The sequence below is a fragment of the Cnephaeus nilssonii genome (assembly GCF_951640355.1).
Source record: "Cnephaeus nilssonii genome assembly, chromosome: 10".
NCBI classification, from domain to species: domain Eukaryota; kingdom Metazoa; phylum Chordata; class Mammalia; order Chiroptera; family Vespertilionidae; genus Cnephaeus; species Cnephaeus nilssonii.
Window position 1 is genome coordinate 10,212,821 of NC_137081.1, and position 27,782 is coordinate 10,240,602.

At 41.8% G+C, this 27,782-nt stretch overlaps 1 protein-coding gene across 1 annotated transcript; it reads right to left on the minus strand.

Moving 5' to 3' along the window:
* Positions 1-1,000: 1,000 nt before the first annotated feature.
* SUMO1 (small ubiquitin like modifier 1) lies at positions 1,001-27,734 on the minus strand. Its single transcript, XM_079782775.1, has 5 exons — positions 27,592-27,734; positions 12,395-12,469; positions 10,913-10,990; positions 5,279-5,350; positions 1,001-1,968 (listed from the first exon to the last, which is right to left on the minus strand). Exons 1-5 carry the CDS (start codon positions 27,601-27,603, stop codon positions 1,900-1,902), a joined length of 306 nt encoding a protein of 101 aa, XP_079638901.1. The 5' UTR covers positions 27,604-27,734; the 3' UTR covers positions 1,001-1,899.
* Between the last annotated feature and the right edge of the window lie 48 nt (positions 27,735-27,782).

Consider the following 27,782-nt stretch of genomic DNA (forward strand, 5'->3'; position numbering starts at 1 on the left):
CTAAGCTCTACTAACCTAAGTGCTGAGATCCTTCAGAGATGCAAACAAAATTAAGATACCAAACTACATATTCATGTATTCTGGATAGCTCAAATAGCCTATCAGGGTTTGTTATTCAGGCCTGATACAAACATGCAACTCAATGAATATTTTCTACAAATGGGCCTAATTTCTAATCACTGATGAATATACAGTAATGTAATAAATGCCAGGTGACGATCAAAAAGCTCTAATTTACCTAGGCTATACATGTATAATACAAATAATTTTTCAGGTAGGGCCAGATATAGGTTTATAAGGCAAGCCAATTATTTTTCAACAAGTGACCTGATTAAGGAATTTATAACAATTTATAAAATGCATTAGAGTTAGGTTTTATTTGCTTTTCTCAAATGTTCAGATGGCATTCTACTTGGGATAACATGAAACTGAATTATGTGTTTTCACAGATATACTAAATTCTGTGATTAATTAAACAGTTAAGAGGTTAGCCAGCTGGTGTGGCTCAGTGGTTGAGTATCGACCCAGGAACCAAGAGGTCATGGTTCAATTCCTAGTCAGGGCACATGCCTGGGTTGGGGGCGAGCAGGAGGCAGCAAATCGATGTCTCCCCTCTCTCTAAAAAATCAATAAAAATAAATAAAACTTAAAAGGTTAGGCCCTCTAATAGAAACTAATTTGGTATTTTAAGTTGAAATATATAAGATATAAAGAAATGAGAAAAATATAAACAAAATATACCAAACCTTAAGTAAGCAGAGAACATTTTGTTAGATGAAAAACTGAAATTATCAATATAAATCAATTAAGAATTTTTGATGTGCCCATTTATTCAACATGACTAGGTAAGTGTCATATATATGCACCATACAGAAATATCAAGTTTTAAAAACACACACAGAACACTGAGCATTTAAGAAGGTATTGTGGTCTTAATTAAATCCTTAATTCAGAAGGCACTTCAGTAACTTTCAGTGCTTCAAAGTCACGATCATCACTGTACAGTACTGAAGAAAAAATTTATTTGTTCCATATACAAACAATAATTTCCAGTATTATGCAAGAAAATCTTGTTTCAGCCATTTTTTTCTTTCTATACAATAAAAATAAAATGGAACATTAGTTAAGATTTTTACAAACATTTTGTTTATTTGAATGAAGCTGGTACAGACAATGTCCATTTAAAACCCAAATCCCAGGCCAAAAAGTACAAATAAAATCAAAAAGAGCAGTGTTCTGTTGCACACACTTCTGCATGAATAACCTTATTAACTGCTAATGAAAATTAAAACTGTTCTGGGATCTTCTGACAAGATTTTTCTTTACTCTTAAAATGCTTTCTCTTCAGTGAAGCCATCTTTGGAGTTAGTCTTTACTCTCACCTCATCTGTCATCTTGACTCCAACCTGATATTCCTCTTCTTTTGGTCCAGACCTTCAGATTTTAAAAGTAGCTTCAAGCTGAGAAAAGGTCATTTTTCCACAGTTCAGTTCTCTGAAAAACTTCCACCTCCCACTGAAAGTCATAGTCCAGGAGTGAAGCAATCACATGCTAGAACTTCAGGGCCAATTAGAAGTCATTATGAACACTTGCATTGGTCGACCTTATTTATATCACAAGCCTGAAAATGCACAGTCCTGAAAAAGGTGGCCTCCCTGTGCACACACGTAATATTTCAAAAGGAGAGGGCAATATGAAGGAGGCTGACATTTGATCACCAAAAATCAGCACAATGAAAACAAACAATAATGAATAATGGGCACTAGAATTCAAATTACCAGATGTTTTAAAGAGATGGGGGCGTCAGTTTTCAATTCCATTTTAACACCACATTACAAAAGAACTATTTTTAAAAATAAAAAAGGATTGAGGGAAAAGAAAAGAAAATAAAAAGAATATCTAAACTGTTGAATGACCCCCTGTTTGTTCCTGATAAACTTCAATCACATCTTCTTCCTCCATTCCCAGCTGTAAGAGAAAAGGAAAATATTTTAGAATATAAAAGCACTGTTTTTTTAATTGGCTGCAATTATGTGGCCACAGTTTTAAAGAACAAAAGAATACAGAGGCAATCCATAGTTACACTGTTCGACTATGAGTCCTGATTCCTTTAATATAAGGACACATAGAGATGTGTCAGTGAAGTCATTTATTATTTTGCTTAATTTCACTTCCCAGCTTATTCACCATATAAAACTTAAGTGTTTATTGAACAGAACCTTAGAAGAGTTTAAAATATAATGGAATGTATATTTAATAGTTTAAATAAGCCTGCTGGAGTGGCTCTGTTAGTTGAGCATCATCCTATACCCCAAAAAGTTGCTGGACAAATACCAGGATTGCAGGTTCAATCAATGTTTCTCTCTCACATTGATGTTTCTCTCTCTCTCTCCCTTCCTCTCTCTAAGCATCTCCTCTGGTGAGGATTAAAAAATAATAATAGTTTGCTGGGCCAGTGTGGCTTAGTAGTTGAGTATCGACCTATGAACCAGGAGGTCATGGTTCAATTCCCAGTCAGGGCACATGCCCAGGTTGCAGCTCAACCCCCAGTAGGGGGTGTGCAGGAAGCAGCCAATTGAAGCAGCCAATATCTCATCGATGTTTCTATCATTCTCCCTTCCCCTCCTTCTAAAATCAATAAAAACTTTTTTTTACAAAATTAACACCACCCATAAAGGGCTTCATGTGCTCCAGATACTACACCCTTAGAAAGACACATCACCAATTATGTAGTATCCCATCCAAAAATACATAACACGAATCCAGGACTTTCTGGAAAACAACTGATTTGTATTCCTTAAAATTATATATGTAATGGAAGACAAAGAATAGCTGAGGAAATGTTCCAAATTAATGATGATTAAAAAGGCACTTGAAAAAAATAAAATAAAAAATAAATAAAATAAAATAAAAAGGCACTTGAGTAAAATATGTTGACACGGAACTGGATCCTGTGACAGGAGAAAATCCTATCTAATAAAGAGGGAATATGCTAATTGTTCCTCATACCATCGCAAAGATGGAAGTGCCCACAGCCAATAAGGAGGGAATATGCTAATTGACCATCCTGCCCTTAAAATGACGGCACCCACAGCCAATAAGGAGGGAATATGCTAATTGACTGTCACACCCTCAAAGATGGCAGCGGCCACAGTCACAAGATGGTGGCGTCCAGTCCCCTCAGCCCCGCCGGGGCAGCAGGCATGCGGCAAGGCTGGGCCCACCTCCAGGCGGACCCAACTGCTCCACACGCCTGCCTCCAGAGTCCCCCAGTCCCCTCAGCCCCGCAGCCGCCCAGGGGTGGCCCAAGGCACAGGCAAGCCTCAGATGGCGGCTGCCCAGCTGCCAAGGGCCGCCCAAGGCTCAGGTAACCAGGGCCGGCTGAGGCTTGCGCTGCCGGCAGTGGCAGCAGCAGAGGTGTGATGGGGTATCACCTTACCCTGATCGCCGGGTCGCCTCCCGCCCTTGAGGGCTCCCAGACTGTGAGAGGGGGCAGGCTGGGCTGAGGGACCCCCCCTCCAGTGCATGAATTTTCATGCACCAGGCCTCTAGTTTATTATAAAAGACATAATTGGGACAAATGATAAAATTAGGTTGTAGCTTAAAGTATTCTAATAATATTAAGTGTCCTGAATTTGATTAACAGTACTATGGTTACATAAAATATACTTGTTCTTAAGAAATACACACTAAAATATTAAGTAGTAAAATATAAACAAATAAATAAATAAAATATTAAGTGGTAAATGGCCATAGCACATGCAACCTACTCCCAAGTGGTTCAAGGGATATATATATATATATACACTTATACGTGGGAGGGGGGGATGAAGAGGGGAGGGAAGTAATAATAAGCAAAAGTGGAACAATATTAAAACAGGTGAATCTAGATGGGAGAATGTAAAATTTTTATGTACTACTATTGCAACTTTTCTGCAAGTTGAAAATCACTTCCAAATAAAAACTTTTACAAAGCCCTAGCAGGTTTGGTTCAGTGGATAGAGCGTCAGCCTGTGGACTGAAAGGTCCCGTGTTCGATTCTGGGCAAGGGCACATACTTGTGTTGCGGGCTCAATCCCCTGTAGGTGGCGTGCAGGAGGCAGCTGATCAATGATTCTCTCTCATCATTGATATTTCTATCTCTCTCTCCCTTTCCCTTCCTCTCTGAATTCAATAAAAATATATTTTAAAAAAACTTTTAAAAAGATGGAGACATGTTAAAAAGAACACAGACACCAACCTGAAGGGACCCTCACTGGCCAATAACCCAAGAAGAACATTCAGTTTTAAAGTATTTCCCTACAAATTACAAGTTAAAAAGAAAAATGGTAACTTTACAATGAATATATCTAGCAGTTACCACCTTAAGTTACCAAAGTTAGTATTACCCACCACAAGACAAATGGTCATCATATACTTCCTGGTGTGATGTACTCACAAGTACACAGCTTCACTCTGTGCCACCGTACCAAAAATACAAAACTGAATCTAATAATGAGGAAATGTCAGACAAACCCAAATTGAAGGAATATATAAACAGAACAAACTAGGTTATATGATAAAACAAAGACAAAGAAGCACTTAAAAACATAAATCAAGGTGACATAGCCAAATACATTAATATATATAATAAGCTTCTGTATCAAGTTCTCAAAATGGTCAAAAGTCAAAATCGAACCCTGGCCAGGCACGTGCACCACATGGTTGCCAGTTCCATTCCCAGTCGGGGTACATGCCTGGGTTGCAGACTGGATCCCCAGTAGGGGTTGTTGCAAGAGGCAGCCAATCGATGTTTTTCTCTCACACTGATGTTTCTTTCTCTCCCTCTCCCACTTTGTCTCTCTCTAAAATTCAGTAATAAAACTTTTTTTAAAAAAGTCAAAATCAAACCATAAAGGTCACCATCACCATGAAAGTGTACCAGAAATCTGCCAAATTTGAGGAACATCTGTCCATCTTCAAAAAGACATTCAAAATATTCTTTTTCTCTCTGACAAATGATATACCACTTAAATCAGAGAATATTCAAGAAGTGGGCAGTTTAATAACAACAACAAAAAAGAAGTGGAGGGGAGTAGGGGCATGCATGGGAAGGGGTGTGGGATGGGAATGGGGGGATGAGGACAAATATGTGATACCTTAATCAATAAAGAAATTTTAAAAAATAAAATAAATAAAAATTTTTAAAAAAAGAAGTGGACAGTTTAATACCAGTGAACCAAATCATTCAATGCAGAATTTAAAATTTTTCTTAACTCAAAGAAGATATTTTACTCACTTCTTTTGGAGTGTGATTATCAGCAATTCTCTGACCTTCAAAGAGAAACCTGAGTGAATTCATTGGAACTCCCTAAAAAGGAAAAAAGAAACCATATATATATATATACACATATATATGTATTATATATACAAATCTTAGAGGAGATAAGAACTTTAATGCACAAAAAGCAAACATAAAAGCTTCAAAAGAATACACAAAACATAAAACTAGACAGCTAATCCTATCACCATAATTATAATTTTTTTTTATTTGCTAGGCCTTCCCTGTTCCAAGTATTTTCCACACATAATCATATATGTTCATCACCTTATCTTCATTATACAGCTAGGGAATCAAAGGTATAGACAGGGTACAACAGCTGGCCAAAAATTTAAGGCTAAATCTATTCTAAGCCTCTGCCTTGACAACTATTTTACAGTTTCCTCTGAAATCTATAAGCTAACCTCTATCTATATCTACACTAATAAAAGAGAAACATGCAAATTGACCGTACCTTTGCTACGCCCACAGCCAATCAGAGCGAATATGCAAATTAACCCAAACAAAGATTGTGGTTAATTTGCATATGCAGGCGCTGAGCAGCCTGGGTCCCGGAAACATCCTCCAGACCCAGGCCGCTCCTAGCCTGTAGGCCCGCGCTTAGGCCCTGAGCAGCAGGGGTCCCAGAATGCCCCGTGGCCACTTCGAGCCTACGGGTGCAGGCGCCAAGTGGCTGGGGGCGGGGCGGGTTCATCCCCGCATCACATAGTGCCCCCAGCCGCTTGGGAATGCTCCAGCACCAAGCGGCAGTTTGGGTCCACACCCCCAGCCAGGCGCCCACAATGGGGGGCTGACTGCTGGCCTCTGGGGTGTGTGGAGACCCCGGCAGCCACCACTGCGTGCGGCCCAGGGGTCCCTGCATGCCCCCCCAGCCTGGCACCCATGGTCAGGGCTCATGCAGGAGGCAACCAATCAAAGTGTCCCTCTCACAATGATGTTTCTCTCTGTCTCTCCCTCTCTCTTCCACACTCTCTAAAAATCAATGGGAACATATCCTCAGGTGAGGATTAAAAAAAAAAAGAAATGTCATATCCTATGAAAGATACATCTTGAAAATGCCTAAAGAAAGTTGTCATTTTTTCACAGTGAAGGGACTAGAGTCCGTGTTGATGAAAACACCTTGGTGGCTGCAGTGGCTGGCAGTGTCTGCAGCAGCGGGGTAATGGGGCTGGTGCCTTCCCTTGATCAGCCCGGTCGCCTGAAATCCCTCGAGGGGTCCCAGATTAAAGAGGGTACAGGCTGGGCTGAGGGACAAACCCCCCCCCCGGTGCACGAATTTTGTGCACCGGGCCACTAGTCTATAATAATAATCTATAATATATTATAAAAGCGTAATCGACTGAACAACCAAACAGCTGAACAACCAACCATCTGGACGACCTTCAGGATGGCCACACTATGACATGCACTGGCGCCAGGCCAGCCAAGGCAGGTGCGATGCGATTGGTTGGGGGGCCCGCCATCGCCCCACAATCACCCCACAGAGGGAGGCCCAGGCTACTCTCTGCGGGGCAATCTATGGGGGGGCTCCGCGATCGATCGCTCTGCAGAGGGAGGCCCAGGCCAGTCAAGCGATCACACCCCACGCCTGTTGCCCACAGAGGGAGGCGACCAGGGGCCGGGGGGGTGGGGGGGGAGCAGCGCTGCACAGATGGCAAGCAGTAAGCAGTGGCAGTGGCGGGGGCAGGGCCAGCTGCCGGCAGCCAGGGGAAGGAAAACCCTGAGAGGTCCTGATCACCGGCCAGGCCTAGGGATTTTACCTAAGGGGTCCCAGATTGCGAGAGGGCACAGACCAAGCTGAGACAGACACACACACACACACACACACACACACACACGAATTTCGTGCACCGGGCCTCTAGTAAAAGATAAAATCAGAAATTGGATGAGCACCCTCACTAGCTTCCAGCTACACAAGCAAAACTGGTTTTAAAAGATTAAATCATAGAAATCTGCTAAAGCACAGTAGCTATCCAGATAAGCTACAATAAACCTGTGATAGCTTACAGAGGATTATAAATAGCACAAAAAATGTTAAAATATACTTTTCTAATCATTTGTTCAACAAAATAGCTGTAAGGAGAGAAATGCTAATTTAAAGAGAAATAATTAATAAATACAAATCAAGAATTATTTATTTAGTCCAAAAGTATTATGAAAGTCTTGCTCAATACCTAATGTATTAAGATTTTCATTGACTGCTTAAACACCATCCCAAAAACATCAAAAAATTAAAACTATCTTTCAATATGTACTACACATAAGTATATAAGACCACACACACTTACCCTTCATTTCATTTTAAATTCTTTCCAGGGATATATTTAAAAAAATAAATATAAATGACAAAGGCGGAACATGCTTTGATTTTAATTTAATTATAGGATCTTTTTGAAAAAGAAGCATTATATTGTGTTGGGGTCAAAAAAGTTTCTATATGCCCTAGTCAGTTTGGCTCAGTGGACAGAGTGTCAGCCTGAGGACTGAAGGGTCCCAGGTTGGATTCAAGTCAAGGGCACATGCCTGGGTTGTGGGCTCAGTCCCCATTAGGGGGCCTGCAGGAGACAGCTGATCAATGATTCTCTCTCATCATTGATGTTTCTATCCCTCTTCCTTCCTCTCTGAAATAAAATATATTTTTTTAAAGAAGTTTCTACAAAAAACAATGAATAAATGCGAAATGGAACTAGGCCAGCATGGCTCAGTGGTTGGGCATCAACCTATGAACCAGGAGGTCACAGTTTGATTTCTGGTCAGAGCACATACCCAGGTTGTGGGCTCGATCTCCAGTGTGGGGCATGCAGGAGGCAGCCAATCAATGATTCTCTCTCATCATTGATGTTTCTCTCTCTTTCCCTCTCTCTCTTCCTCTCTGAAATTAATAAAAAAGCATTAAAAAAAAAAGTTGAGCCCTGACCAGTTTGGCTCAGTGGATAGAGCGTCGGCCTGCAGACTGAAGGGTCCCAGGTTCGATTCTGGTCAAGGGCATGTACCTTGGTTGCGGGCACATCCCCAGTAGGGGGTGTGCAGGAGGCAGCTGATCAATGTTTCTCTCTCATTGATGTTTCTAACTCTCTATCCCTCTCCCTTCCTCTCTGTAGAAAATCAATAAAATATATTAAAAATTTTTTTTGAAAATGATTCTAAGTTGTTGTTATATTTTAACTAGAGGCCCGATGCACGAAGATTTGTGCAAGAATGGGCCTTCCTTCCCCTGGCTGCGGCACCACCTTCGCTCCTGCAGGAGCCACCTTTTCGCTCTGGCCCAGAGCCGCCTTTCCGCCTTCCCACATTGCCCAGAGGCCCGGAGGGGCTGGGGCAGTGCAGAACACCTGCATCGTCGCTACGGCGACAACGCAAGCATCCCACCCGATCCCGACCGCTCAGCACCTGTGTATGCAAATTAACCATCTTTGTTTGGGTTAATTTGCATGCTAACTCCTGATTGGCTGGTGAACTTGTTGCGCCCCAATTAATAAAACTTTAATGGGTTTAACAATTAACATTAAAAATAGAAGAGACAGAAATGTTTACTATTTTACTTATCCTAACACCTAAGTGATCTCTTTTTCTTCTAGCAAAAGTGATTTTTACATAAGTTATTAATTTAAACTGTAAAAAGAAACCCTCCAGAAAACCTACAATACTGGAGTTAATAATATCATGTAACACAATTCAATTATTAAACCATATCTTGGTGACTCCTCTATACAGATGGTCCCCAACTTATAATTTTTTGACTTTACAATGGTCCAATAGTGATGATATGGGTGCAGTAGAAGCTGTACAGTTCAACCTTGAACAAATGGGTTTGAGCTTCTCGAGTCCAATTACACATGAATCTTTTTCAATAAATGTGTACAGTATTATAAATATATTTCCTTATGAGTTTGGCTCAGTAGATAGAGCATCAGCCTTCAGACCAAGGAGTCCCAGGTTCAATTCCAGTCAAGGGCATGTACTTTGGTTGCAGGCTCCTCCCTGGCCTGGGCCCTGGTCAGGGCTCCTGCAGGAGGCAACCAATCGATGTGTTTCTCTCACATCGAAGTTTATCTCTGTCCTTCCCTCTTTCTTCCATTCTCTCTAAAAATCAACAGAAAAATATCCTCGGGTGAGGATTAACAAAAACAAACAAAAAATAAATACATAAAGGTGATTAAATGTTTTTAAAAAAAAAAGAATACAGTAATAATACAGATAGCATACAAAATAATCCCTGTGTTGTTCAAGGGTCAACTGTACTTCAAAATTTGAATTTTGATCTTTTCCCAGGCTAGTGATAGACAGTACAATACTGTCTCACGATGGTGGGCAGCAGCAACAAGCTATAGCTCCCAGTTAGCAATGCAATCATGAGGGTTAAGTGTACTGTGTTGCCAGCATTTCTGGATATTGTGTTCTAAAGCATGTTTAAGATAAGACTATAATAAGCTATGACTTTAAATAGATTAGGTGTATTAAATGCATTTTTGACTTACGATATTTTCAACTAATGATGAGTTTATTGGGACACAACCCCATTTTAAGGTGCATCTATATATTAATTCCAAGTACATTTATTTTTTAAATGTATTTTGTTAATAATGATAATGGGTAACATTTACTGAACACGTTTTTAGGCATCATGGTAAGAGCTTTATGTAGGTCATCTTATTTCATCTTCATGGGGTAGGCACTGTAATATTCCCATTTTTCTAAGGGAAAAACAAGGCACATAACTTGTTCTTGGTCCCATAGTCAAACAGTGATGGAGCCCGAATTTGAATCTATAAAGGTTAAAGGAATTTGTTATTAATCTAACTCATAAAGGCCAGAATCTGTGAGAATTTGGTATTACTAAATTAAATAGACTTCTATATGATTATTTAAAAGAGAAAATCCCTTAATACTGAAAGCACAGAATGCAATTAGCAGTTATTGGTAGTACTATGTATAAATTAATACTTAAAAATATAATATTGCCCTAACTGGTTTGGCTCAGTGGATAGAGCGTCAGACTGTGGACTGAAAGGTCCCAGGTTCGATTCCGGTCAAGGGCATGTACCTTGGTTGCGGGCACATCCCCAGTAGGAGGTGTGCAGGAGGCAGCTGATCGATGATTCTCTCATTGATGTTTCTAACTCTCTATCCCTCTCCCTTCCTCTCTGTAAAAAATCAATAAAATATATTTAAAAATAAAAATATAATATTGCCCTAGCCAGGTTAGAGCAGCCCAAAGATGGAAGGATCTTAGGTCAAGGGCACATACCTCCCTGCAGACTCAATCCCCAGCCCCAGCCAGGGTGTGTGCGGGAGGCAACTGATAGATGTGTCTCTCTCACATCGATGTTTCTCTTTCTGTCCCTCTCCCTCCCTTCCATTCTCTCTAAAAATCAATGGAAAAAATATCCTCAGGTGAGGATAACAAAAACAAAACAAAACAAAAAGATAATTATTAGTAAATTTAACATATGGCTAAACATTCATGGTTACAAACAAGGAAATTTCATAGTGATCACCAAAATGTACTTGCCTTTATTACATACACTGGTAAGCCATAAAGATAAATGAATGACATATAAAGCATTGTATTTACTACAGTAACATACAAACCTGTCTTTGACAGTATGATTCTTTGAGTTTCTTGAGATGTGTTGTCATTTTCACTTTGAAGTGAATCTCACTGCTATCCTAAGGAGATACAAGAGAAAAATTATGCTTCTTTGTGTAAATTATTTGCTTTACTTGAAACAAATAATTTAATTACATAAATAGAAGCAAACCTTGTTACTTGTATTTTCCCACTAAAGTATTTTTTTAGTATTCATAACAGGTGTTATTAAAACACTCTAATCATTACTCTATACCCATTTCAAAATAAACTTAATAAAACAAACATAAAGACAATCTGTCTTGAGTTTTTAAGTTAGCAGTGTAAGTAAAAGCATCAAAGAATACATTCCTTCATAATTGCATGTCCATCCTACATATGTAAAATAAAAGCTGAATTATTATAAAACCCTCCCCAAAGCAACTGAAAACAAAAAGTACCTCCCCCGACAACTGAAGTCACTGAACTATACACTCTAAAATGAATTTTATGATATGTGAATTATATCTTAAAAATTTTTCAAAATAAGAAATCACAGTAAATGAGAACAATATGAACATGTAATCAATCTATCTATATAAAAGCCTAAGCGACCGTCACAACCGAACAACCGAACAGGCTGCGTGGGGCGACCAGGCCAGCGGGGGGGAGCAGTAGGGGGCAACCAGGCCGGTGGGGGAGGGGGCAGTTAGGGGGCGATCAGGCTGGCAGGCAGGTGAGTGGTTAGGAGCCAGTGGTCCAGGATTGTGAGAGGGATGTCTGACTACTGGAAGTCGGACATCCCCCGAGGGGTCCCAGATTAGAGAGGGTGCAGGCTGGGCTGAGGGGACCCTCCCCCCGCCCCTGCCATGCACAAATTTCGTGCACTGGGCCTCTAGCAGAATCTAAACATAGTAAACCAAAAATTACAGCTCACTGATAATCTGAGAAATGTAAAATAAACAAAACATCTTTACCACCTGGCCTATGTGGCTCAGTGGTTGAGCATTTATCTACGAAACAAAGGTCACAGTTCCCTCTCCCTTCATCTCTGAAATCAATATATATATATATATATATATATATATACACACACACATATATATATATATATATATAATTTTTTTTTTTTTTTTAAAGAAGCCTGGCCCGCATGTCTCAGTGGTTGAGAATCAACCTATGAACCATAAGGTCATGGTTCAATCCCAATCAGGGCAAACGCCCCGGTTGCAGGCTCGATCCCCAGGAGAGAGAGCATGCAAGAGGCAGCCAATCAATATTCTCTCTCATCATTGATGCCTGCCTCTCTCTCCTCTCTCCTCTCTCCTCTCCTCTCTCTCTCTCTCTCTCTCTCCTCCCTCTCTGAAATCAATAAAATGTATTGTTTTTAAAAAAGAAGATGACAAGAACCAAGGTCTTGTTGTCTTGCCAGTCAGAATTATTCCTGTGTGTCACAAATTATTCACATATTCAAGGAGTCGTCAAAGAAAAATAACGAAACTCACCTGTCCAATGACTTTGAGTTTAATGTATTCTCCTTCCTTCTTATCCCCCAAGTCCTCAGTTGAAGGTTTTGCCTCCTGAAAGAAAAGTACTTTTAAAGATAAAAGTTCCTACATGCTATTTTCATTACTCACTTATGAGTACCTATTACTTTAGCTCAGGGTACAAAATATGCACTTGAGAATACAAAGAACATATATTTTCTTGGCCAGTCAATTAAGCAAAAATACCCTAAGTCAATTACTGGCCCAAACACCAGTTTATTAGAAATCAAGAAACCGGTCTCTTATATCCTACAGTAGCATGGAAATTTTCACTAGGCCACCAAATTATCCGCTTATTGAAATATATACCCCATTATTCATAACAATTTCAAACTGCTAATCCACACTTGATAAGAATATAACCAATGATACTGTATTTTACAAGTAAAATCACAAGGCCATCACCTGTGTATCTCATGCTGGTAATAACTTAAAACTAGTAAGTTTTCTTTAACATTCAAAATTTAACAGAACCTATGAAACTAGAAGTAGCTTTTAACATGAAGATACAGGTTAGTGTCTAGGGAAATGCTTAGGTAACAGAATTGACTTTATTGGTGTGAATCCTTCCTTGCCTGCTTTGCATTCTGCAGAACTTTCAACATTTGCTGACTACTGCATATTATGGCAGCAGGCAAAATTAACCTTTAGTGAGACAGTATTTCACCTGAAAACTAGAAGACTGTCTTAAATATAGTCTCACCACCACATTTCTATGAATTTGTATTCATAGAAAACAGCTGCTTTTTCCTTTATGTATCTACAGAGGGCAAGGACAGATTATTCCATGCAGTGAAGAGCAACAAAGCCCGAGTTCTCTTCACTCCTGGGAGGAGCGTTAGCAAAGAAGCTTTGTTTAAGTTAGCACAAAGAATCCACCCCCAGCCCCAGCAGCAGTAAGCCAGCACAATAGGGAGCATTTTGCTCCAGTATTTCCTAGATAGGGTAGCTACAGAGACTGCTCAGGACAAGAGTTCTTTCCCCGCCATCGTCCACAGGCTTCAGAACTCTTTCTACATCACAGCTGCTCTTACTGTGTCACTACCCCGATCAAAAAGTATTAGCAGCTTCCAGTACTTTAAGGCATAGAATTAAACCCCACAGCACCGCACTGAGTTCCTCCACTGCCAAGCTCAACTCTCACTTTTCTCTCTTACCACTTTCTTTACAAACCCAAGGATTGGGTTACATTGGACTATTTACTGTTCCCCGAAAACGCCCGTCAGCATTTCTCCACCTTCCGCCCTTTGAGGTCTCTGTTTCCTTTACCAGGAATATATATATCTTCCCTCAGCCTCTCTTGAAATCATCTCAGGGAAACGCACCCCTCATCATCTGAAGTCCAGTATTTAAAAAACTCTTCGAGGAACCAAAGCACGCCTCCACCTCCCAAATGGGGTTAATATTTTCCTTTAATGCTCTTATTTGCAACCTATTCATATCTCTTATACCATTTATTCTCAATTGAAAATACTCCCTCCTCAATCGGCTTCTCTACTTGTTGTCCTCGTCTTTTTCACCAAACTTCGTACGAGAGTACTCAACAAGAGAAGACAAACAACCCAATTAAAAGATGGGCAGAGGACCTGAATAGACACTTCTCCAAAGAGGACATACAGATGGCCAAGAGACATGAAAAAAATGTTCAACGTCCCTCGTTATCAGAGAGATGCAAACTAAAACGACAATGGCTACCATTAATAAATCAATGAACAAGTGCTGATGAGGATGTGGAGAAAAAGGAAGCCTAGAACACTGCTGCTGGAATGTAGAATGGTACAACCACTATGGAAAAGAGTGTGGGGTTTCCTAAAAAAAAAAAAAAACAGCCCTGGCTAGTTTGGCTGAGTAGATAGAGTGTCAGCCTGCAGACTGAGCGGTCCCAGGTTCGATTCCAGTCAAGGGCACATGCCCAGGTTGCGAGCTCGATGCCCAGTGGGGGGTGTGCAGGAGGGAGTTAATCAATGATTCTCTTTCATTATTGATGTTTCTCTATCTCCCTCTCCCTTCCTCTCTGAAATCAATAAAAACATAAAAAAAATAAAAATGGAACTATTAGGCCCACTTCTAGGAATATATCCTAAGAAGCCAGAAACACCGATCAGAAAGAATATATGCACCCCTATGTTCATAGCAGTGTTATTTACAATAGCTAAGATCTGGAAATAGCCCTAGTGCCCATCAGTAGATGAATGGATTAAACACTGAGGTACATTTACACAATGGAAGGCTATGCAGCTGTAAAAGAGAAGATTCTCTTACCTTCTGAGACAGCATGAAGGGGCTGGAGAGTATTATGCTAAGTGAAATAAGTCAGTCAGAGAAAGACAAGTATCACATTATCTCACTCATATGTAGAATCTAAGGAATAAAATAAACTGATGAACAAAAAAGATCCAGAGACCATGAAGATCCATAGACTGACTTATTTCAAAGGAAGGGGCTGGGGGCTGGGGGAGAGATTAACCAATGAACCTATAGGCATATATGTAGAGCTCATGGACAGACATAGTATGGGGAAGGCCTGCAGAGGATATGGGAACTGGATGGAGGGGCTCAATGGGGGTAAAGGAGGGACATCTGTAACACTTTCAACAGTAAAGATAAATGTTTAAAAAATTTAAATAGAGTATTCAGCACTTGCTATCTCCACTTTCAGCCCACTGTAATCTGGCTTATCCCTCACCATTCCACTTGACATTGCTCTCACCAATGTTACTAGTTCAACTCCTTATTGCTAAATACAATGGATAATTTCAAATCTCATCTTTAACTCTCTAACATAACAAACACATCTTCCTTGATGACTTCCTTCCTTGAAAATCCTCCTCCTTTGGCCTCCAAGATTCCATTCTCTCCTCTTCCTGGCCATTTCCTTAAATGCTGGTGGTTCCTGTGGATTCCATGTCTTCAATTCCCTGCCCTTTTTTTTCTTTTTCTTTTTTTTGTCTCCCTGGGTGACCCATGATTCCAACTACCTCTAAGACACAGGCATACCTCGTTCTATGGCACTTTCCAGATATTGTGTTTTTCATAAATTGAAGGTAAAACCTTTCACCAGCAAAAAGATTGCAAGTTATTTTACTTCAGTGGTCTGGGGAAAAACTGGCAATATCCCTAACATATGCCTGTACTAATAACTGGTATCATTCTTTCCCACCTGACAATTTTCTGAGTTTCACTCATTTATAAAAGTGCTTGACTAGCTCCACTTTGGATGTCCCATGGTTATGTCACTGTTGTTACTTTTAACTCCTGCTCCTGAAAACCAAAATCAAAGGAAAATCCTACAACTCCTTCTGGATTCCCAATTACAATAAATTACTACCATACATTCAATTGCCCACAACAGAAACTTGGGAGGTTCTCTCTTAAATCTCACACTTAATCATTCATCATTCTGACAATTCTGTCTTAGTGGCTCTCAAGTCTATCCCATTCTCTCCAAGCCATTGCCTTAGTTCAGGCACTCATTGTTGCCCATTAACATTACTGCAATAGCATACCAGGCGTAACGATCTTGCTTCCTTCAATTAATTCTCCAAACTACCAACAAAGCCATCACTCTAAAATGTAATCCAATCTGCCCAGAAATCTCAGGGTTAAATTCTAACTTCTTAGCTGACACACATTGGTCCCTCCTGTGCTGGTCTGTCTAGCAATCCAGCCTTATTCTCCTATCTCTCTTGCTAATACTATCCTTTGCTCTAGCCATACCGAACTATCTACAATTTCTTGAACATGGCACACTCTACCTTATCTCCACTATCTCTGTACATACTAATTCCCTCTGCTTGGAATGCTCTTTCCTATGCTATTCCCCTTTCAAGACCACTCAGGCATCACTTCTTCAAAATTATATCCCTGCTCACTTGCCTAAACGTTCCCACACTACTTACTTTTATCCTTTATAACCACGTTTAAATATCTGTATCTCCCAGCAGATTGAGTTCCTTTTAGTATGCCTTACTCTTCTTTATATTTCTAGTCAAGCACAGTGCCTAGAACTTTGAAGATACTCAATGTGCTTGTAAAATAAGTTTATTTTTTCTGTGACCATTTTGAATGTCCTATCTTCCCTACAAGTCTACAAGGATAGAATCCAAGTTTTTTTCATCTTTATAATCTCTACTAGAGACCCAGTGCACAAAATTCCTGCACAGGTAGGGTCCCTAGACCTGGCCGGTGATCAGGGCCAATCTGTGGGGCAACCGGCGGGGCAATCGGGGGCGGGGGGGCCCTGTTGGCACCTGCCTTGACTGGCCTGGGGCCTGCAGGCTGGGGGCAGCCGCTCCTGCATTGAGTGTCTGACCCCTGGTGGTCAGTGCACATCATAGGGACCAGTCATTCCGCCATTCAGTCAGCCGTTTGGTCGATTTGCATATTAGGCTTTTATTATATAGGATAGTGTCAGGCAAACACTAGACAATTCTTTAATGTTGTTGAACTAAGCTGACAGCACTATTTTCTGTACCAATCTTACAATGCTTCATACTTCTATTGTACACACTAGTCAGTCCAAACAAAAATCCTTTCAGTATTTTTAGATTCACCATTGGGTAAGAGATAATTCACTTCAATTTTGTAAGAATATGTAAACGCTAGGACCTGAAATTTCCAAAAGTGTGCTGCCAATTTTCCTAGTCACTCCACTTTGGTGATCTCTTCCCAATGCTGAAGCACTGTAACAATGTGCCTGTGCCCCTTGCTTAACAGCCCCATGCTTGCCTCATGCTGTATTCCAACTTTTCATGGGCTTTTTTTCCTTTGACGGACTAGTCTGGAAAATGAGGTGACCTTGAACAAAAACGCCAAGTCTGTCTCCAGAAATCTCAGTATCTTTTGTATGCTGCCTTTCCCTCTCTCCCCTGTAAAAAAGCAGCCAGTACAGAATGGTATGGCACACTAGTTACAAAACAGTGAAAGCATTCAGCACTGTCTGGGACACCAGGTCATCAGAGAAAAGAGAATCCCAGGGAGCTCTGGTTGGTTTGGCTGTAAAAAATACACAGCCCCAGAGCAGAAGAAACTGGTAATGGAAAGAAAAGTAAATGTATATGCAAGATCAGAGAGGAACTGGAAACCTCCACATTCTCAGATATGTGCCATCCACAGAATGAATCATGGTAACTGGAATGATGAAGGAATTTATCAGACACTACACACTATCAACTCTTCTTTACAAGACATAGATGGAGCCTGACTGGTGTGGCTCAGTGGTTAAGCATCAACCTAGGAATCAGGTCATGGTTCGATTCCCAGTCCGGGCGTGTACCCAGCTTGCAGGCTCAATCCCCAGTATGGGTGGTGCAGGAAGCAGCCAATTATTGATTCTCGCTCATCATTAATGTTTCTATCTCTATCTCTCTCCCTCTCCCTTCCTCTCTAAAATCAATAAAAAATATATTTAATTTTAAAAAATACATAGATGGAACAGCTTGGAAATAGAAGACAACTAAGGATCTGAAAAGAAAACTAGTCTGGAGAGGATGGAAGACAGAGCAATCCTCATTTACAAATGTTCAAAATTCATGAGAAGGATTTTATTGTGCAATTTCAAAGTCAACAAGAACTCTGCTTAAAAGCACTCTGGCAATCAGTATTTTGACAATTCAATCAACTGAAGAGAGAGGGCATCAAATTTAACTACCATCAATCTGTCACTGACCCTTCCAATTGTACAAGGATTGTTCATTCTTCTGAAACAGGGGTGGTTTGGGGGAAAACCCAAAAACATAGAATACATTTACTCTTATTTGATGGCATTAACAGATCTGTTTGTTTTTTTAAGTCTTTTGTAAAAATATGTTTTCATTGAATCTAGAGAGGAAGGGGGAGAGAGGGAGAGAGGGAGAGAGGGAGAGAGGGAGAGAGAGAGAGAGAGAGAGAGAGAGAGAGACAGACAGACAGACAGACAGACATCAATCAGTTGCCTCCAGTACACACCACAATCTAGGATCTAACCCGCAACATGGGTATGTGGCCTGACCAGGAATCGAACCAGCGACCTTTCATTGAATGGGATGACGCTCAACCAATTGAGCCACACCAGCCAGAACAGGTGTGATAATAGTATTCTGGTTATGTTAAAAGAAAAAGTCATTTATTTCTCTCATACTTCAGTGGATATACCACAATTCTAAAAACACAAAAATACATATATACTTTCATTTTTATGCTGCATATATTCACACTTGATGAGATAGTACTAGAGATTTAGAATGAAACTGACCAGATTTAGCTTCATAGCCTCAATGTTTAGTAAAGCTGTCAAGATACTGGATCTTCTGGAAATTTACATGCAATCCTAGAACTGTGGTTAAATGCTAGATATGCACAGCCAACTTCTCAGGAACTAAAAATTAGAGCTGAACTGGTTTTATAAAACCTCCTCTTGGAGCCTAGACTATGGATCTATGCGAAACGTGGAACAAATTTGTTTTAGTGTATCCAAAAGTACTAGCAAACAGATTCAGAGGTCTGGCAGGCTTTGTTAATTACCTATCCGATATCCATTTTCTCCTTCCTTACAAAGGAAAGCCTAAATCTGGCCAGCTAAAAAACATACTTCTCACCCTAGACAGTTTGGTTTAGTGGACAATGTCGAACTGAAGGGTGGCAGGTTTGATTCCAGTCAAGTACGAGCACATACTTCAGTTACAGGCTCGATCCCTGGCCCTGATCAGGTCACCTGTGGGAAGCAACCAATCCATGTGCCTCTCTCACATAGATGTTTCTCTCTCTGTCTCTCTCCCCCTCCCTCCCTTCCACTCTTTCTAAAAAAATCTATGGAAAAATATCCTCGGGTGAAGATTAACAAAAAACAAACCTATTTCTCAGCTGCTCGTATGGCCACGTGATGCAAAGCTGGCCAATCCTATATAATAAAAGGTTAATACGCAAATAGACCAAACAACTGGTCGCTATGATGTGCGCCAACCACCAGGGGGCACGCATGGAACATGGCGGGCATGGGCCGTGGTGGGATGGTGAAGCAGGTGAGCAGGGGCGCCAGACCAAGGCAGGGCGCCAGTCGCTGTCATTGGGGCGAGCCTCTGGTGGTTACTGAAAATTCTTTGCTCCCACGTGCTACGGTCCTGCCCGGCATTCGCCCCTGCTGCCGGAGCCAGCGCCGGCCCTGATCACCCCTAAGGGCTTCTCCACCTCCCCCTGCTCCTGAGGGGCCACTGCCATCGGCAGGTGCGAGCGCAGCAGGTGCGAGTGGGGTCGACGGTGGTGGGAGCGGGGGTGGTGGGAGCGGGGCTGGAGGCAGACTGGGGACCGGGGGCCGAGGCGGGAGCGGCTAAGGATGGGCCGAGACCCACCCCTGTGCCCACCACAGCCTCACAGCCCACTGTTCCTTTCAAGGTGCATGAATTCGTGCACTGGGCCCCTAGGAAGATATAAGATGACATAACATATTTTTTGCTTTTGCTCCTTCCCTTTCTCCATCCCTTTCTCCTGCCTGGAACAAAGAAACAAAATAACCTTTTTTGTGACTGCAAGAAGACAAGCATGAGAATGAACATCTGTTAAGGATAAAGAAGAAAGGAGTATGAAGGCATTGTGGAACTGCCTTACCAGTCCTGAACTACTTATGTCTAGACTTTATGTTCCATGAGAAAAATAAGCTGCATATTTGTTTAACCTAATACATCAGACTTTCTGTTATTCAGTTCAAAAGCAGTTTGAACTGACATAGAAGGTGCTGTAAATAGATATCATTTGGCTTATGTTAAAAATAGGTTCTAAAGCCCTGGCTGGAGTGGCCCAGTTGGTAGGAGCTTAGTCTTGTATACCGTAAGGTTCGATTCCCAGTCAAGGCACATACCTAGGTAGCAGGTTCAATCCCCAGCCCCAATGGAGGTGTATGTGGGAGGCAACAGATCAATATTTTTCTCACATCCATGTTTCTCTCTCCCTCTCTCTTTCTCTGCCCCTTCCCCTTTCTCTCTCTAACAACAACAACAAAATCAATAAAAATGTCCTCCCGTGAGGATTAAGAAAAACTTTAAAAAAATATACAGGTCCTAGAAAACTACCTCAAATGTGCATCAAAAGCAGAATAAGTAAATGGTAGTACAGTCACACAATATACTGCAATATAACAATGAGATTTAACAACATACAAATCTCCAAACAATCCTGAGCAAAAGAAGCCAGACACAGAAGTACATACTGTATGATTCCCCTTACATATGTTATAATGTATTAAAACAGGCAAAACTAATCTGTGTACCAGTATGTAGTTAGGACATTGGTTTTTGTTTTTGGTTTTTTTTTGGTTTTTTTTTTTTAATAAAGAGAGGAAAGAAAGGAGGGAGGGAGAGAAACACCAATTTCTGTCCCACTCATTTATGCTTTCAATGGTTGATTCTTGTATGTGCCCTAACCAGGGATCAAACCCACAACCTTGGTGTATGGGAATGACGCTCCAACCAATTGAGCTATCCGGCCAGGGCCCACGTGACTTTTTTAAAGAAGTAGAATATTAGAGAATTAATTACCCCTCCCCCCAAAAAAATCACAATCTCTGTAAATTCCAAAATGAGATACTGTACTACACCAGTCTTAGAGAAAATTATCCATAATAAGCCCAATGTCCTGGAAGAAGCAAATGATTTGATCTTGGAGATAAAGTTACCAGGTAACTATTGTTAATAGAATTAAAGATCATGAAGCAAAAACATCAGAAAATGAAAACCACTCCATGACAACCAACCCTTAATAACAAAACATCCTGGGAATTGAAAGTGGAGGAGGAACATACCTGCTGCTTCATGTTTTTGAGGCAACCTTCCAATTCTAGGGTCTAGAATGGTGCCTTGAACATATTGGCATTCAATATAGACTTGTTAAATGAATGAATCTGACCACTTCAAGAACTTTTACTAAGTATGCAGTCACTGTCCTGGACACTTCAGAAATAAATGATGAGCCGAAACCGGTTTGGCTCAGTGGATAGAGCGTCAGCCTGCGGACTCAAGGATCCCAGGTTCAATTCCGGTCAAGGGCATGTACCTTGGTTGTGGGCACATCCCCAGTAGGGGGTGTGCAAGAGGCAGCTGATCGATGTTTCTCTCTCATCGATGTTTCTAACTCTCTATCCCTCTCTCTTCCTCTCTGTAAAAAAAATCAATAAAATATTTTTTTTTAAAAAAGAAAGAAATGATGAATAAAGGCTGATTCCTGGCCTTCAAAAGTGAACAATCTAATGGAGAAAGATACTTAATAGTTGTTAACACTACATATAAAAGCTAACTGCTATGGGTAGTTTATGGCTGCTTTATAGCTTTGAAATTGGAACTATTCAACCTACCTTTATGAGTACTCTAACCATAACAATCATATTCTGCTTTCAAAATACAATAAAATATTTTTAGATCAGATTTTCTTTGTAATATTTTGTTATAACCTATATACTTGCAATATCCACTAGCAACACTTCATGTATCTGTCAGACTACCATTTCTCTCAAGTTCAGCATACTTACTCTATTTCATAAATAATAGTATACATAATTATGAATTCTAATACCTAGCCAGTTCATCATATTTCTTATCTCGAACTTACACTAAAATCAATAAACATCAACAGGGAAATATAAAGAACATTGCAGGGGTCTGGAGAGTGTGATTCATAGGTCAACCGTCGACCTATGAACCAGGAGGTCACAGTTCGATTCCCGGTTGGAGCACATGTCTGGGTTGCAGGCAGCAATCAATGATTCTCTCCCATCATTGGTGTTTCTCTCTCTCTCTCCTGCTCCCTTCCTCTCTGAAATAAATAAAAATATATTTTTTTAAAAATACAATTAGCCAAAACCGGTTTGGCTCAGTGGATAGAGCGTCAGTCAGCCTGCGGACTGAAGGGTCCCAGGTTCGATTCCGGTCGGGGGCATGTACCTTGGTTGCGGGCACATCCTCAGTAGGGGGTGTGCAGGAGGCAGCTGATTGATGTTTCTCTCTCATCGATGTTTCTGGCTCTCTGTCCCTCTCCCTTCCTCTCTGTAAAAAATCAATAAAATATATTTTTTTAAAAAAAATACAATTAATGTGGTGGATTACAGATGACTACAAATTCTTTTGTTATTCTTCCCATTGAGAAACAAAATCTGTCTTTCCCTTGGTGACTACAATTAATAATACTGAATTGCATGTTTATTTAAAAGTTGCTAAGAAAGCAGATCTTAAAAGTTATCACAAGAAAAAAATTTGTAACTGTGTGGTGATGAATGCTAACTGAACTTATCGTGATCATTTCACAATATACACACACATCGAATCGTTATATTGTACAACTGAAACTAATATATGTCAATTACATCCCAATTAAAAATAATTCCATCAGTAAGTAAATCAATATATAAATGTCTTTCCCTTGAATTTGGCCTTAGTGCTTTGCCTGACCAACAGGAGGCAGAAATGACTTCCAAGGACAGGTCCTAGGAGGCCTGAGGTTTCCACCCAGGGTTCTCCGGGAATACTCCCTCTCTCTATGGGCCCTGAGATGGTGTAAGTCTGAATATCCTGTGGTCTCAGGCTGAAAAGAACACATGCTGAGCCCTAACCCGTTTGGCTCAGTGGATAGAGCGTCGGCCTGCGGACTGAAGAAGGGTTCCCGGTTTGATTCCAGTCAAGGGCATGTACCTTGGTTGCGGGCTTGATCCCCAATAGGGGGTGTGCAGGAGGCAGCTGATCAATGTTTCTCACTCATCCATGTTTCTAACTCTCTATCCCTCTCCCTTCCTCTCTGTAAAAATCAATAAAATATATTTTTTTAAAAAAACACAAGCTGAGACCACTCAGACCTTGAGAATCCATGAAGAGCCCAGCTAGGCCAGCACCCAACCACTTGAGTACTGTAATCCCAACAGAGGCCCCACACGCCACAGAGCAGTGATGAGTCCAACTCACAGAGTCCTGCCCAAATTGCAGATTTATGAGTAAAATACAAGGCTGTTGTTTTAAGCCACTAAGTTTTGAGGTAGTTTGTTAGGTACCAACAGGTAAACAGAATTACATAATGCTTCCAAATCCTTGACTAACAATAAAAGGAAATAATCCAATCAACTAAGGTGGGGGTGGGAAAAGTGAACCTTGTTATAACAGATTTGAAGCAAATCAGTCATCAAATTATTATAAATTACCAGACCTGAACTGAAGAGCTGAAGTATACGCTGCCACTGATGGTTTTGGTATAGAAAAGAAACACCATAAACTTGAATACAGGGAAGGAAAATACTTGTACAAATTACCCTTACTGGTTTGATAATAAGCTCTGGTTCTATATAGGTGCTTATTAGTATTGCTGCAAGGTGATTAGGCTAAAGGAGAGCACCCAATCGGATCTCTGTTATTTGTTACAGGCTAGTTCTTAAACTTTTTGAGGGATCATGTATTCCTGATGAAAACTATGTGCTCTTTCTCACTAAAAATACACACATGCACGAATACAAAACATTCCATACAATTTCCCTTGATTTTCAGCCTTTGGAGTCCATGAACCTTGGGTTTAAAACCTGTTTTAGAGGATTATTTGATAATGATCCAAAAATCCACTGGATAATGCTGGAATTGTTAAAAATTATAATCAAGTGTTTTACTCAAATTACAAAAACATTCATATTTCATTAATTAATGGAGAACCCAGAAATTTCAGTCCTGTGTGAATTTAATGTCTACCTAATTTAACCTGAAATTATTATTCAATTTCAGTATCTTAGCCCTAGACAATAACCTCCTGAGAGGTGTCTGAAAAAATACATCGTTCTAATAAAACTTCCTTTAAAGAAAGATTGTCTTTTGGGGACAATGGTTCAGTCTCATGCTACTGATATTGCCCAGTAGTAACCTGGGATTCTTACTTCCTCTCGTAAGCCCTTAAGGATACAAGTTCAGCTTCCTACCTCCCTAAATCCTTAGCATCCTCCCTAAACATGAAACTGTACAGCACCCAACCTGAAACTGTTCTGGGTCCCAATTATTAACAACTAGAGGCCCAGTGCACGAAATTCATGCACGGGGGCGAGGGGAGGAAGGGGGGGTCCATCAGCCAGGCCTGCACCCTCTCCAATCCAGGACCCCTTGGGGCATGTCCGACTGCCTCTCGCAATCCCGGACCGCTGGCTCCTAACCATTCACCTGCCTGCCTGATCGCCCCTAACCACCTCTGCCTGCCTGCCTGATCGCCCCTAACTACTCCCCTACCGGCCTGATTGCCCATAACTGCTCCCCTGCTGGCCTGATCGCCCCTAAATGCCTCTGCCTCACCCTGCACCCAGGACCTAGGATTCCCTCCTCTGGCCAGTCGCAGGCACCCAGGACCCGGGCCAGTTTTGCCTGAGTCGGCTGCAGCCGCAGGAGACCATGGGACGGGAAGCTTGTCCTTCTCCCGGGCCACAGGCACAGGCGCAGCCGCTGGTGCCCGGGACCACAGGGCAGGCGGCTTGTCCCTCTCCCGGGCACAGCCTGGCTGGTCCCCATTCCTCTCTCACAAGCTCATTTGTGCCTGGCTGGTCCCCATTCCTCTCTCCCCAGTGTTGAGTGTCTGAGCAGTTACAAAGCGTGGGCATTTGCATATTAGCTCTTTATTATATAGAATGATACTGGTCTATCAGACTAGAAAAACGTTCTCAAACCTTTTGGTCTCAGGATTTTTATGCTCTTAAAAATTATTTAGAGCCCCATAAAACTTTTGTCAGGTTAATTATACCTATTATGGTTTCCAGTTCTAGGCATTGAAACTAATAAATGCTTTAAATATTAATTCATTTTAAAATAACAATAAGCCCATCATATATTAGCAAAACTTTTTATTAAAACAGTTTTCAAAGCCCTGGCCACATAGCTCAGTTGGTTAGAGCATCGTCCCAAAACACGAAGGTTTTGGGTTCCATCCCTGGTCAGGGCACATATAAGAAACAACCAATGAATGTTTAAGTTGAACAACAAATCAATGCCCCTCTCTCTCTCTCTCTCTCTCTCTCTCTCTCTCTCACTCTCTCCTCCCTCTTCTCTCTCTAAAATCAATTTTAAGAAATAGTTTTCAAAACAAAACTAGTGAGAAGAGTGGCACTGTTCAACATTTTTCAAATTTCTTTAATGCCTGGCTTAATAGAAAGGAGCTGGATTTTCACATCTGCTTCCACATTTTAATCTGTCGTGATATCAGTCATGTCAGTCTTTAGAAAACTCCACTCAACACTCATGAAAGAATCAGAGTGAAAAAGACAAATAACGTCCTAGTATTACCATGAAAAGTTCTGGGCTTGAGGAACCCTGGAAAAGAATCTCAAGAGCCTCTGGGCTGCCCTAGCTGATTTGGCTCAGTGGATAGAGCGTCGGCCTGTGGACTGAAGGGTCCCAGGTTCCATTCCAGGCAAGGGCACATGCCCGGGTTGTGGGCTCCATCCCCAGTGGATGTGGGTGTGCGGGAGGCGGCCGATCAGTGATTCTCTCTCATCATTGATGTTTCCATCTCTCTGAAATCAATAAAAATATGTTAAAAATTTTAAAAAAAGACCCTCTGGGCTAAAGCCAGCTGTTAATGTCCCAAGTCCTTTATTTCCTTCTTCAAGTCTTTCTTATGTGAGCAGAATTAAAACTAGAGCAATAAATTCTACAATTTACTTTATAGTTCTTTCTGTACATTGTTCTTTCACCCGACTAGTAAATCTCAACATGTTTCTTAGCCATTTCTGAGCATCAAAATAAAAGGCTGATGAAACTAAACATTTACACCTGTTCTCTCCTCCCTAGCAACCAAGTAAACAACTATCTAGGGAGATAGTTATAATGCCATCCCCATACCAACTTGGGAATTAATCTAGACTGTTAGTAATAAGATCCACCCAAAACTAATCTAGATTATAGTTAAGCTTTAAAAATGTAAACGTCCATTTCCCACAGCAGTACAAACCCACAAAAGCCTCCCTTGGTATGCCCAAGACGTACAAAACTGAACTGAGTTAAAAGCTTAATGGAGTAAGTGTGCTAAACTTAAAAGTTCAAGTGCATTATGGAGTTGAATGAAAAAACAGTTTTCTAGATAATTACTAAACAAGTGAAAGATCCAAAATGACTTTAAAAAGTCAAAGTCGTCTTAGCAAACAAAAGGCCAGACAAAAACACCTTATTGCTTAAAAAAAAAAAAAATAGCCGAAAGCGTGGTTAACTAGAAAAGGATTAAGAAAAACTTAGCACAGACAATCGGACTCTCCTGATGGGAGTGCAAATTCCAAGAAAATTCTTGATACTGACATCGAAATGGAGCACTTTGCCATAATAGGCAGCTTTCTGCCAATGTTCTGCGGCTGCTCTCAAGGCACGAAGCTTTCCTCTCTCTCCCTAAAAAGTATTAAGTCTTCCTCAGTTAATGCCCAGGGAGAACGCTTTCCGTGGCTCGAGCAGATTTGTTCTACTTTTGTTTCTTGATTGCCCCGAGTGCTCTCTTTCACCGGGAGAGCTGCTGAGCCAATCCCGAGTAAGAAAAGGAAAGGCACAAGAACAGAGGCGACAGCTCCGCACCCCCACATGGAAAAGGGCTCAGGACAGAGCAGCGGCGGCCCGTCCCCAGCTGCAACCCGAACGGAAAGCGGAGCTTCCCAGGTTCCCAGCGACACCCGACAGCGTCTCCCTGCCTCCCCCCGCCCCCACGTCTCCGCTCCGGGACTGTCCACAGAACCAGGACCCAAAAGTGGAGTCCACCCGCTTTTCCGGGCCCCCGAGCCCCCGGGGCAGGTTCTCTCCCGTTACATAACTGGGGCCCAGGGCCCTGCTCCAGCAATCAGTCCTCTCACGAGGGAGGCAGGCGGGTTCCCCAAGGACTCCCCCTCCCAGGGAGGTGGGAGCTGGGCTCTGGGCTCTGCAAGGGGGACGACTCTCTCGAGGAGGCCGCGACCACGGGCGCCGGGACACAGGGTGATGAGCGAGCGCGGAGGGGGCAGCCGGCTCCCCGAGGCCCCGGGAGGCCCCGCCGCCCCGGGCCCCGGTGCACTCGCCTCCCCAGCCCGCCGAGTCCCCACCGGCCGCCGCCTCCCCCCCGTCTGCGCTCCCCTCCCCCGCGCTGCCATCCCCCAGCCCCAAGCCCGGCGGCGAGCGGACCTGCCGAGCGAGGCCCCAGCCGCCGCCATCAGACGGCTCCCAGCCCGGTACCTGGTCAGACATGGTGACGGCGCTTCACCCGGGGTCTCCGCACCGCAGCGGCCTCGGGTAGGCAGGACCTCGCTCCGGGGTTTACAAACCCGTCCCTCTTCCCCACAGCACAACACCGCGGCTGGAGGGACTTCCGCTGAGCCGCGCGTCACTTCCGCTCCGCGGAGGGAGCGGGGCCGGGGAAGGAGCCG